Source organism: Suricata suricatta, chromosome 7 (assembly GCF_006229205.1).
Source record: "Suricata suricatta isolate VVHF042 chromosome 7, meerkat_22Aug2017_6uvM2_HiC, whole genome shotgun sequence".
NCBI classification, from domain to species: domain Eukaryota; kingdom Metazoa; phylum Chordata; class Mammalia; order Carnivora; family Herpestidae; genus Suricata; species Suricata suricatta.
Window position 1 is genome coordinate 16,323,367 of NC_043706.1, and position 12,732 is coordinate 16,336,098.

The window sequence follows — 12,732 nt, forward strand, 5'->3', positions numbered from 1 at the left end:
TTTAATAGTAAATTATCTTTCATGGTCCAGAATTTATCTAAAAGACCAAGACCAACCTTATAAGCAGCTCCTTCTTCCTGACAATCCTAGAGCAGATCTAGGACCTCAGCATGCCCTGGTCCAAGGCTAACCTCAGATTTAGCAAGCACAAGAGTGCCCTGCTAAAAACTTTCAAGGAGACAAAGAATCTCTTAGAGTATTACCACTTCTACCAAAGGAGATGAAAGCACATGGGCAAGAGACATAGAGAGGAGAGGAACAACATGGCAATGCGGCAGGACAAGAGAAATACATGGACAGAAAGGTACAAAGATACAACACTGAACTTCCATGGGCATGGAAACAATGGGATCCCACTCAGAGAAACTGGTGAGAGGATCATTTACTGGGTGGAAAAGAGTTTTGATACTTCCAAGTCTGACATGCCCAGAGGCTTGTACCTGTGAGACTATCTCAGTTTTTAAAATATTTCAATACTTCCATCCTGTTGATGACTATCCTGTTTGTGAAGCCTGGAAATTCCACCCTCTCTGCCCATCCCTTTCTCCAGACTACTAGACCTCCCTACAGTCCAACTCCTGGAAGCTTACTATCCTGGCCTACCTGGGGGCCACTAGGAAGCTCCCTCACAGTTCTGTCCCTGTCTGTTCCATCTACCCAGTGCCCATGCCATGCCAGTAGTAGTTTATATTACAAGTCCTATCCCTAGATACTTAGACAGCTATTTATGGTGGAAACCTGGAATGACTTGGAATGTGAAAGTGAACAAATGAGATGCAGAAATACACACACACACACACACACACACACACACACACACACAATGCAGAACCAGGAAGGCTGTGTGTCAAATTCCCAGTGTGCTGCCTCTCAGAACTGGGAGCAGCCTGTTATGCTTGGGACCCATGATTTCCATCAAGTTGGTGTCCCTAAGGCCCACTCTTTTCTGTTTTCATTATCTAATGGCACCAACCTAGCTCTTTCTCTGATTATTCTGGGGAAATGGTAGGACTTCTGCCACCATATTTATCATTACAGTTTCTTCCCTTGCATTGGACCCAGGGCTGGTGGTTGTCAGTGATGCATTCCATGGTACTTGGTTTGGAAATAGGCACCGTAAATTTCCATGATTTCTCTACTAACTGTGCATTGGCATACCAAGGATGATGTAGTAAACAAGTGTTGTACAATGGAAGTGCTCAGGACTAGGGTGTGGGGGCACATGTGGAACACTGATATTCCTGAGAGAGTAATGAGAAGCTAATTCCATTCATAGCTCACCGGTAAGATGGAAACACTCTACATTTGTCCAAAACTCTGGGCCAGTGGTATCCCATCTGCTCTGGGGAAGTTTTAGGAGAAAGAGTCAAAGGTCATGAGTTCCAGTCTTGTTATTTGTCTGATGGAAGAGTGTGGACAAGTCACTTACTCATTCAATATGTCTGTTTCCTCAGCTGTCAAAACAATAAAAAAAGATGGCCTCCAAATCCTGAAAAAATCATTGGGAGAGAGGGGGGTTAATGACAAAAGGGAAAATGTTTTGGGAAGTCTAGTTCTCTACAAGATGAGAGGTCATTGTTAAATCATAAGGTTCTGAGAATAGCAACAGTCACTTGTACTAGATATCTCCTGAGCCCCAGAACCAGGATCCCCAAAATGGTGAGGAGAACAAAAAGAAAAGAAAACTGAGTTAGAAAAAATTCCATTGAAAATATGGGCTTAAAAGCCACATTTTACACATTGAGATCTTGGGCTTGAAAATTAAAATTTTCAGGACATTAGACAAAGAAATAAAATACAGTATCTTTTTTTTATGTTTAAAAAAGTTTTTTTTTGAGAGACAGAGAGAGTCAGTGCGAGCAGGGGAGGGTCAGAGAGAGAGAGGGAGACACAGAATCTGAAGACAGGCTTCAGGCTCTGAGCAAGCTGTCAGCACAGAGCCCAACATGGGGCTTGAACCCATGAACTGTGAGATCATGACCTGAGCCACAGCTGGATGCTTAACCAACTGAGCCACCCAGGCGCCCCAAAACACAGTATCTTGAGTACTATTGCACTTGAGTATTACTATAGAGTCAGAGAACAGAACAAAGGAATACCTTTCCACTTGTATGATGTAAGGATTATTTAGTAATTAAACTCTAAAAATTAATAATAACTACAAGTTCCCAGTTCTATTTTATTTCGTCCTATAGGAATTCACTTCATGAAGCCATGAGACTTGAATGACTCCTTATATCTTTTTGTCTTCCCTTACATTTCTTCCTTCATATACTGCCAAACATTGCCTGTGAGGCTGAAAAGCAAAGCTTTGCCTTCACTACCCAGAACCCTCTGTTAAGATTTACTTGGGCATCTGTCTCCAGGTGTCTCCAAGTAAAACATCTGTGCTCAAGGGGTCAGGGCCCAGAGATGCTACAGCTTGCTGTGTGATCTTAGGTAAGTCACTTCCCTCTTTGGACCTTGGCTTTTTCACCTGGAAAGACAAAGTCTTCCTGAGAAGACCCTAGCTTAGTTATAGTACCCTGCATTGTGAGAACTCCACTTAGTATAATACTCTGAGTATTTTAGGAAGTAAAGGCAGGATTAAAGCCAATGGTTGCCATCACAAATGAAGCCATTTCTGGGGGAGAAAAATTCAGTACCCATTAGTGGTCTCCTCTTCCCCACCCCCAACAAAAGATGGCTACTCCCCACCCAGGATCCTCTGGTCCTCAGAGTCCTGAGATCAAAGCTCTGCCTGGTCTTTAGCATGAAGAGAGAAATCTGTTCTAAATGGACTTCCAGAAACTGTGACAGACGATTCCACCACTTCAACCCTCAAGCCAGCATGAGCCTTTAGTAATATCGAACCTTTCCTCTACATACATGAAAAACATTCATTTCCTCTAAACCTTCTCAGGGCTGACCCTCGTGCCTGAGAGAGCTACTTCTTGCTTCTCACTTTCTTTGCAGGCTACTGAAGCAGGAAGTAAGGAGGAAATGGATTTCAAGACCCAAATAAAAGAAGAAAGAAGGAGAGAGAAAGAGGGAAAGAGAAGAGAAGAAAAGAGAAGAGAAAAGAAAAGAAGAAAGAAAGGAAGAAAAAGAAAAAAAGAAAGAAGAGACTCTTATCACCTTCACTTGCTGTGTTGTTCTCTTACTCACTGGCTTCTTCCCAGCACAACTCCCTCTTAAAAGTAATGGGCCCACATCCTCCAAGCTCAGACGTTCACCGTCTTACGTCACCTCAACTTCTTTATGACATTGCAGGCTCTTTCTTGGAGGCCTTACAAAAATTCTCCTCTCCCTCACTTAACGGGGGAGGAAACCCACGATGCAGAGGGACTGAATGGTTGCACGGGATTAAATAGTGACCAAGTCCAAGCCCAGCCCCCTGTCCTTGTGGACAAAGTCCACAGTTCCCTTAAGAATCACACACTGAGAAACAGTTTGCTAGCTAAAGTGATATCTGGTCCTTGGAGTCTTGGGATCAAAGCTCTGCCTGGCCTTTGGTGAGAAGAGAGAAAGCTGCTCTAAATGGACTTCCAGAAACTCCATTTTGAGAGATTGGGCTGTCCGTTCAAAGAAGAGAGAATGGAAGATGAAAAACAATGTCAGTAAAGATAGAAACTCTGCCTAGGACATTGTCTATGCACACCTGAAAGCTGTTACTTAACATCCTTCAAATGTGTCATTGTTTGCACAAGAGTGATCATCGTGAGCTAATATTTGTTGAATGCCAGGCATTCCTTCCTATTGGAAAGGATGATAAAGAGTCTTGAAAGCTCATCAAGCCCTTATGGGCTTCTGTTGGTAACGACCATTGGCAATATCAGTCTCCCCGATGGTTTGGTGAGGCCAGGAGGGTGTGCACTAGTGCCCGTGTTCAACCAACACTTGCTGTCTCTTCCTCTGCAGGCTTGTGTCCAGTCCTGGGCTACTGCAGACAAGCAAAGGCACTTAGTGTCCCTTAATCAACAAAGCTCTTAATCTGAGCCAAAGATAAATAAATAAATAAATAAATAAATAAATAAATAAATAAATAAACAACATTGAAAAAGCTATGGGGGGCCCTAACTTGCCCTGAGCAGGCTGCTTTCTCAAAACATTTCTCTGGAATGCGGAATGGAATTCCATCTCTGGGATGGTGTGGAGCTGTGTATAATTAGGTAACATTTTTTTGGGAGTTTTTCCATTGCTTCTTTGAGCCCATTAATACGGAGAGAGTGCCTCTCACCACACCATCCGCTTGAGCGGGCAGATCCTGTCTAATCGCCTAAGTAAAGTTAATGGATGAAGTCAGCCCCTAGAGAGCTTTCAGGGAGAGAGGAAGCAGAAGGCTGTGATCCAGGAAAAGACAGAGGTATCAAAGCTGGGTTTTTGCTTTGTTTTTACCTTCATGTCATCTAAAGGCAGCTTTGAAGACCTAGATCAAGTTCTTTTGTAATCAGCCAAGACTATTGTCCATCTTATTGTCACCTAAAAAACCATTTTCAGTCATTTTCTCTCATAATTCTTAGCACTGTGGCCCACTTATTGGGAATTTCAGAAATGAATCAAAATCAGTACAGTAGGGGAAAAAATATTTATTTTCTAAAGTCATTACCTTGACAGGCAAAACAAAGCATTTTCTCAATTTCATTCAGAAATACATTTAAAAAAAATACATAGACCAATATGGCCTGCCCAGACATATATTTAACATGGTAAATATAAGGAATAAATTGTTTGAATATAAATATCTATAAAAAAATAAGTACATCAAAATTTATTCCAACCTCTTCCATTAGCCAGTTACATAAAGGGAAATCATTTTACTGCTTTAAAGCATAACCAAATGTTTACTTTTCAATGTCTTTCATAAACGATTCTCTACCATTGTGTTTCCAAAGATCAAGGTAAGGGAACCTCCTGATTCAATGATCTTTTTTGTGTGTGGATCAGAGCTAGTAGATTACCATGAAAATGTTACATCTACTACTGACATGTTAGACTAGACATCTATGAGGCCAAGATTTGCTATGGGGGTTTCGGGGGGAGGGAATGGCAGGAGGGGAAGAGCCAGGGGAGGCAATAATTAAAGGTGAAGAAATACTTCTGCCAGAGGACAATCTAGGTGAGGTAGACTCATATCATCAAACTCATCCTGACTTTACAGTAGTAACAGTGTCTTTTCAGTTTTGCATTTTGTGAATTAAAAAAAATAATACAATAAAAGTCTTTTTCTTGTTTTTACTTGAGTGTCCTTCGAGTGTGTTTTCAATTTGTGCATTCCTTAGAAAATCTCTGCATGGACTTTGGAGTTTCTCCCTGAAATGTGCCAGGCGCCTGAGTGAGACGCAAACACTCCCTTCAGACCCTCTTCAGAAATTCCGTGGTGCGGGTGGAATCTTCTCTCCCCCGTCGGGAGGATCCCACCCTAATCCGCAAGTCACTGTGTCTCTCAGCTTTCTGAGTGGTCCGACTATCACCCGGACGAGGAAAGACGGAAGTGGTCACCACTGATGGAAGCAAATGAAGACAGATTGGGGGACTCCTTAACATTCCCTGGAATGTTTAGAGTAAGGGCACTGGTCCGTTGCCAGTCTGGAGCAAGAAATGGTCTAAGCAGGGAGGATTCTTTTGCTCTGATCCTAGCCATGTGGAGAGAGTGCAGAATCAGCCACAAGGTTCCCTTCAGGGAGGAGATGGCATGTGACAGGCCTCAGCGACCTGCCATCAGTGTGTTCGGTTGTGGGTCACTTTCTTCTCTCGGTAGACCTCTGCTTTCAGCTTTGCAACACGAAAAGCTGTTTTGACGCTGTTGCTGATGGCATCCAACCTATTCAAACAAGACAAAAGAGAACAAGTGTTATTATTTTTTTAAATCGTTGTTGGGCAAAAGAAGCATCTAAAATTAGAATCTAAGTCCAGTTCCTGAACTTTTGCCACCGACCACAACAGGACCTACCACAACTTTGTTAACCTCAAGTGAAAATAAAGCCTGCCCCTTACGCTTAGAATAGGGGGGAGAGGAAGGGAACAGTGGTCACATCTAAAGGGAACTGGGCATTAAATACAAATTTAAAGCACAATTTGAAGGGATAAACTAGAGATATTCTCTTTCTTCTGTTGTTGCATCCCAACTACGGACTCTACAGAGAAACTGATTCTCAGCATAAGTTTCAAACAATCATGGATATCTGCTTTGTCACATAAGGAACTAAAGGTGCCTGGATGGGAAAGAAACTTTAAAGAGAGAGGAGATGTGTAGCTTGACTCAAAGCAAATATGGTACCGCAATTAAAAACCATGTATATGTATATGTGTATATATATACACACACATATATATGTATATATACACATATATATGTGTGTATGTTTGTGTATATATATATTTCTATTAGTTTCTATTATATCAACTCTTAAATCAGTGTTACAATTCTTCCCTTTTTCTTTTTCCTGCATGAAGAAAACGTTAAAACTGTGATATATAGAGAGTTGATATGACAGAAACTAATAGAAAAGCAATAATAATTTCCAAGTCAGTTTACCTAACCCTGTGATCTGGGGGAGGAGCATCAGTGGCCTGAGATTATAAATATGGAAAGTGCAGTGGCAAAGTGAGAAGTCACAGACATCTAAGGATGTGCCACGCATCCATAGTAAACCATTGAGAAGTAGTTCATGACTGTCAGGACTGTGCTCAGAACACTTTGATCACAGAACTTCTTGCCACTGGATTTCTAGGACAAGTTTCCATGGACCATGATAGGGAAATGACATATTTCTTATGTCGTGTTGAACACGTGACAGATCTGAATGCAGATTTCTCCCCTCTAGCCTGTGAATTCTGACATGATTTGGAAATGGAAAGATCGCCACTCAAGAACGATCCATCACAACCCTACGGTGTTGCCTGATCTACATTCTTTCTCTACCCCAGCTCACGACCTACAGGAAAGAGGAGAGCTTTTCAGAAGGACATTGGTGCTCCACCAAATGCATTTCCCTATTTTAAAAAAATAAGTAAACCCTCAACACAGCACATTTTAATTCTCACCAACCCTAGCTAATGACTTCATTCTCCCTTTGGCCATTGGAATAACTGCAACAGTTTTTGAAGAACTTAATCATATGGGAGACTTCGATTAAAAATAAAGTAAAATAAGCAACCAAAAACACCCCTGTCCCTGAAAGGATTGTTAATTTCTCAAGGAAAGTGGTACATACAAAGATGCAGAAAAGCAAGGACTAGCTATGACCGAATGACAAAGGTGCCCATAGATGTATTCGGTTTGGAAAATCTACCTTCAGGCTGGGTAGCATGTGCTTTAAGATCACCAAAGTGCATTGTGGGCAAATGTCTGCATTCAAGGTCTTCAGAAAAACATCTGAGATGGATTCCTTTGCTCTTTTTAATCTATAGACTGTTAAAATCTTTGCTCTCTTCTCTAAGCCTTTCTCCTACTTGGGAGTCTCTTACCTTCTTATTTTTCTTCCTGCCATGAGCTTCTGCCGAATACACTTTTCTCCAAACTCAGAACAGTCTTTTCCTTTCTTCTGGTCATCCCAGCCCTTCTCCAGACTGTCTTGGTCCCTGTGATGAAACAGATAGGGAAACGTATGTAAGCAACGGGACGTCTTTATTCCTCGCAAAGTCTCTGTTAATTTCTCTTAAAGGTAACCACATCATGGCAGCATGATCGGGAGGCCACAAAGCTGACGGAAAGCAAAGGTGTTTCTACCTCACCTGAGTTCTTTTCCCGCATGGCAAAAACTCCAGCACTTCTTGTCTTTCTGGCCAGCACACCGGCATCTCTTCCTGGGGTCTGTTGCCTTCACGGCAAATGAATCCTTTAAGGATCGCTTAGACCTAGAAGGGCTTCCGAGTCCGTATGGAACAATGTGCCTGTTATCAAAAAAAGATAAATGCAAGATATTCGCGCAATTAAGAGTCTTCAAAATGATGCATTCTGGGGCACAAACTCATGGCAGTGAGACACAAGGGGCTCACCACACAGCTCCTGGTAGCCCAACTTAGGAAGGTCAGTGTGAAGGTCGTCGGGTCCCTCGCTCATCAATGGCCCTGAGTGGGTCTACCCCACCAGGTGTAAATGGGTCTTTCTAACTCAGTGAAATTCCATTTTAATTCTTAACAGCATTCGCTTTCTTCTCGACACAAGCAGCTTTGTGTTTTTGGGGGGTTTTTGTGGTTTTGTTTTTGTTTGGTTTTTTTTTTTTTGTCCAAAATTATGATATCTCTGCTTTGGTGTCTGTTTCATATATATATATATATATATATATATATATATATATATATATATACACGTGTGTGTGTGTATACACATACATACACATATATGTTTATTTAATTTTTTTAATTTTTTATTATTTTACTTCTCTAACTTTCCAGCTAGTTAACAGCTATTGCAGGGAAGGGACTTCAATGCAAAACCATGATGCACAAGATTTTGAAAATCTCTTTCCAGTTCAAGTCCCATGATAACACTAAAAGTGCCCCCTGAGGGGTCCAGGGAGGACCTACTACTGTACCCAGGTTGGCACATCTCCTGCCCTTGGTGATATCAGGTGATTAATAGAAGGTCTCGTTTGCCAGAAGGCTCTCTAGTAATTTCCAACGTATCCCTTTTGAGTCTCACCTAAAAGGAATAAATTCGTCCCCTTGGAAGTATCACCTTTTAAGGATTGAGTTCACTATGGGGTCTGCTTGACTTGATTTTGTTTGGATTTCGATCATGCCTCACCAAAACGGGACCCTGCGTGCTTTTGTTTACAGCTGCTTCTGATGGGCGAGCTAGTTTTCAGGATGAAGGGATGGGGGGATGGTGGTTTTCAAGCTGGAGGCAGAAGAGAAATCTATGGACCCTGTTCCCATTGCTGTCTTGAAATGGGCTTTTCTAAAGGGAAAGGACAGAGGGGTCAGGACATCCATGTTCTGGGTCTAGCCCTGCCACGGACTCACTCCTTGGGTTTTAGTTTTGCTCTAAGTCAAATGAAGGGATCACTCTCTACCATCCCTTCTGCCCCAAGAGTAACAGGTGAGACTAACCCACATATGACCTCAGTGGCTTATTCCCGAAGCCCAGTCAGACCCCACCAGAAGAACATATCCCTCAGAAATGTGTGGCAGTGGCCTGCTTGTCACAGGCATTTTCCATCTCTCCTGTCACCAGTGTTTGAGCCACAGGGCCTCAGAAAATCCTCTTTCCCTCTCTGTTTCAAAGAACCAACCTGCCTAGGAATTTTCAGGAATGGAGAGGCACTGACCCCACCCATCTTATGTCCTCAGAAATGCTCCCTTCAAAATCCAAACGAGGGGCTCCACCCCCCTCAAAAGCAGCTAGCTGTAAGTGGGCTCCAGCCCGCGGAGCAGCCAGAGGGAAGGGTTAAGCTAGAGTTCCGACGCCCTCTAGAGACTCACTCGGGAGTGTTGACCCAGATGATGTCGAGGTGGCAGAAATAGACACACTCCTTATCCAACAGGGAAGAGCAGGAGCAGCGCTTGGACCTCCGGGGCCGCCAGGGCGCACTGGCAGCCGGCCTCTCCCCTCCGCCGTCCGGACTGGTGCTGAGCTCCGCGCCCAAGACCGCTGGGGAGAGAAAGAGCCGGTCAGCAGGGCATGTCCCCTGGGATCCAGCGGAGCAGATCAAAGCCCGCCTTCAGCAAGAACACAGAGCAGAAAGGGCTCTTTATGTGACTTCACCTTTACCCCCACTGGCTTATCCACTTTCAGGGAGATTACACGTGTGCAGGGGAAACAGTTTCCTGAAAAGCGGACCAGCCCCCATGGAGCAGCCCCCAGAGGAACGCCCCGACACGCTGCCTGTTAGAAATCGGGGGTGCCTTCTGCATGGAATTTAGTAGGACAGTGGCTTAAAGTTGACTGTGGACCAAAGATCTAAAGTTAAATAAATCCCCTGCCTCTCCTCAGTGCGGAACCACACCCCCATGCAGGTTGAGGGAGCACCCACCATCTCACACCTGGTGGAGGCAGGGACAAGCCCAGGTGATACATAGTCCTTGAAATTAGGTGGAGTTCAAGAGCTTTCAGGGGATGACTGGAGAGAAAGAAGAGAAACCAGCTCTGCGATACCCATTGCAGGTGGTAAGTTCTATAGAAATCACTGACCTCCAGTGAGACTGAACAGCAGCTTGGGGACCTAATCAAGGTTCTGTGGGTTTTGAATTCAGAATCCCTGGAGTAGGAAGGCATGTGTCGGATTCACCACCTCCCCCTTCCCCAGTATAGAATCGCCTCTTGTCACTGACAAGTTGGCCATGTGGCTTATCTGCCCAATTTTGTACATTTCAAATGATCAGACACATTCCAGGATTTTCATTCCCTTGACATCTTTTCTCTTTGGCCAGGGTCATGAAAAGACACAAAAAAAGGGCATTGACCCTAAGAAGGGGGAAATGGGCAGATACACATGTACTATCAAAATCCTTAAGCAGCCAGTATTTATCCTAACTCCCCTCCCACAACAGGTGAATAAAACTGAAAATAGACCTCACGCTGTTTGGCGTGCCAAAAACCTGCCAAAAGAAGCCTAAAGTCAATCACGACAAATTTTAAAGAAAACATCTGCTTTACCCTGAAACTGCCTGCGATTATTCAACAGACTGTCTGCAGGTGATTTTACTGCTCAGATATTGCTTGAATGACTTGAATAAAATTCCTTGGCCTCAAGCTGAAATGTTTAAATATTTTACACATTCGCCCACTATTTAAACAGTATTGAAATAAGATACATAAGTTCCTATATGTGCTGTTACCTGTATGAACACATACATTAGGAATATACCTTTGGCTACATTGTATCTTGTCTTTACTTTCCTGAACTGTATTTTTAAAAGCCAAGGAAATACACTACACAAGAATAATAACACGTTACTTTAATGCTATAGGAGCAATTGTTTCCAGTAGAGGAATTTTCCCCCACTAAAAACTTAAATAGCTTTCAGCAGTAATTTCCAGACACTTGATATCTGAGCTGCAGTAATAAAAAGAACAGGAAAACAGAAGCAAGAAAAACGTTAAGGTGGACAAGAAGACATTAACATTCAGAGATCTCCAAGTCGCCGTGCCTACCTGCTTCTGGAGCTCCTTGGAAAGCCACAAACAGCAGAGAGAAAATCACGGGGAAATAATCCATTTTGGAGAGAAAAAAAAGCGGAGAGACCCAAAGGAAAACGAAGAAAAAGAGCTTCGGTTGCCTCAAAGCGCTTCTGGTTATTCAGGACTCAAAGCGATCCTTCAGCCTAAGGGCTCTTTTAACGGGCAGAAAAAAAGAAGTTTCTGCCAGGAGGGCCGGCAGTGGGAGCGGTCTGCGGACGCACGCGGCGGTGGCAGTGGCGAGCCTGGGACAGCAGCGCACCGGGACCCTGTGCGCGCTCGCCCTAGCGCCGTGCAGAAGCGCGTCTGCCTTGGACGGCTCTCCGCAGGCTTTTTATATTGAACCCCTATAGAGTGGGGGTAAACAGCTCCAACTTTATTCCAGCCCCAGACAATGTTATTGTGTTATTAGTCACCAACAGGCAACGTGCAGCCGGAGATAAGGCCAGGCTCTAGAGGAAATCACTGCTAACTTCAGAGGCAGACGCCCGCCGTCTGACAATTCAGGGGCAGGGCTAAGAAAAAGAAAATACCCATTAGAGACCTTTGGTAAACCTGCCGGTGCAGTGCTTGAGTCTGCTTCCCCTTTGCAAGCTGCCAGTCTCAGAGTTCAAGAATCAGAAGAGGGACTCCAGAAAAGTCATACCATTGGTATGAAAAGTATGAGCTACAGTTTAAATAGATTGTATTGTTGTGCGCGGGGATTTTTTTTTAATTGTTGTTCACTGCATTTTCCTTTTATGTCTCCTGATTTCTTAGGGTTGATCAAACAAGAAACACTCTTCCCCTTCACTTCCCCCACCGCCACCACCACTGGGGGTCACATTATTTTGGCAGATCAACATACTCCTCTCTTACTTTAAGCCCCCTCCCCCAAGTCTTTTTCTTTTTTTTTTTTTTTTTACTAAAGTTATGTGTGTGAACAGTGAAAAAGATCGGGGAAGGAATGGCAAAAAAGTGACATTAAAAATAATAATAATTAGAGTCCTTTCGGGCACATAGCCAGTGCTTTGGGTATCATCCAGTACAAGCCCCCATTAGCTTTCTGCTGTGCCCCTCCCCCCCCTCTCCTTCCCCTCCCCGGAACGCCCCAGGTTCAAGAGCACCAGTGTTAAGAAATAGCGGGAGAGGAACGCCAGGGGGGGCTGGAGAGCTACGGGGGCTGATGTTTAAGGAGCACAAAAAGTAAAAACCTTGGCTCTTGTGTAACCGAAGGAAGGCAGCCAGATGAGAGCTGAGGAGTGTCAAGGAATTGCGTCTTTCGGGAGAAAGGGCTGCCTCTCGGAGTATTCACTTACTCCGAGCACTCGGACGTCTTTTCTGGATCATTCTCCCCCCACCCCCACCTTTTTGGTTTCTTCATTTAGGGCAAAAGGGTCTTCTTGTAGGGGGGGCTTTAGGTGAAGCGCAATGAGGGTGGTGTTTGGGAAAGAGGAAATGGCCATGCTGAATAAGGAGATAAGAGTACCTCACATTTAAATAATGGGTTACATTTTCCAAGCAATGGGTTACATTTTCCAAGCAATTTCTGTCTATTTGCCCTCAAAATATCCCCTGAGGTACCCCCAGGGCAGCCACCGGTGGAGTTGAACGTTTGGTAATATACAAAGCAAACCATCAATGTAAGA

General features: G+C 43.7%; 1 protein-coding gene across 1 annotated transcript; it reads right to left on the reverse strand.

Moving 5' to 3' along the window:
• Positions 1-4,548: 4,548 nt before the first annotated feature.
• On the reverse strand, positions 4,549-11,595 carry EDN1 (endothelin 1). Its single transcript, XM_029944179.1, has 5 exons — positions 11,081-11,595; positions 9,409-9,577; positions 7,717-7,875; positions 7,450-7,563; positions 4,549-5,803 (listed from the first exon to the last, which is right to left on the reverse strand). Exons 1-5 carry the CDS (start codon positions 11,142-11,144, stop codon positions 5,701-5,703), a joined length of 609 nt encoding a protein of 202 aa, XP_029800039.1. The 5' UTR covers positions 11,145-11,595; the 3' UTR covers positions 4,549-5,700.
• Positions 11,596-12,732: the final 1,137 nt, after the last annotated feature.

Coding starts and splice junctions, on each gene's coding strand:
- EDN1 (XM_029944179.1), bottom strand. CDS start 11,144: ATGGATTATTTCCCCGTGATTTTCTCTCTGCTGTTTGTGGCTTTCCAA. Junction 9,578..11,080: donor CCAAGGAGCTCCAGAAGCAG/GTAGGCACGGCG, acceptor TTCTCTCCCCAG/CGGTCTTGGGCGCGGAGCTC. Junction 5,804..7,449: donor GCAGGAAGAAAAATAAGAAG/GTAAGAGACTCC, acceptor TTGTTTGAATAG/GTTGGATGCCATCAGCAACA.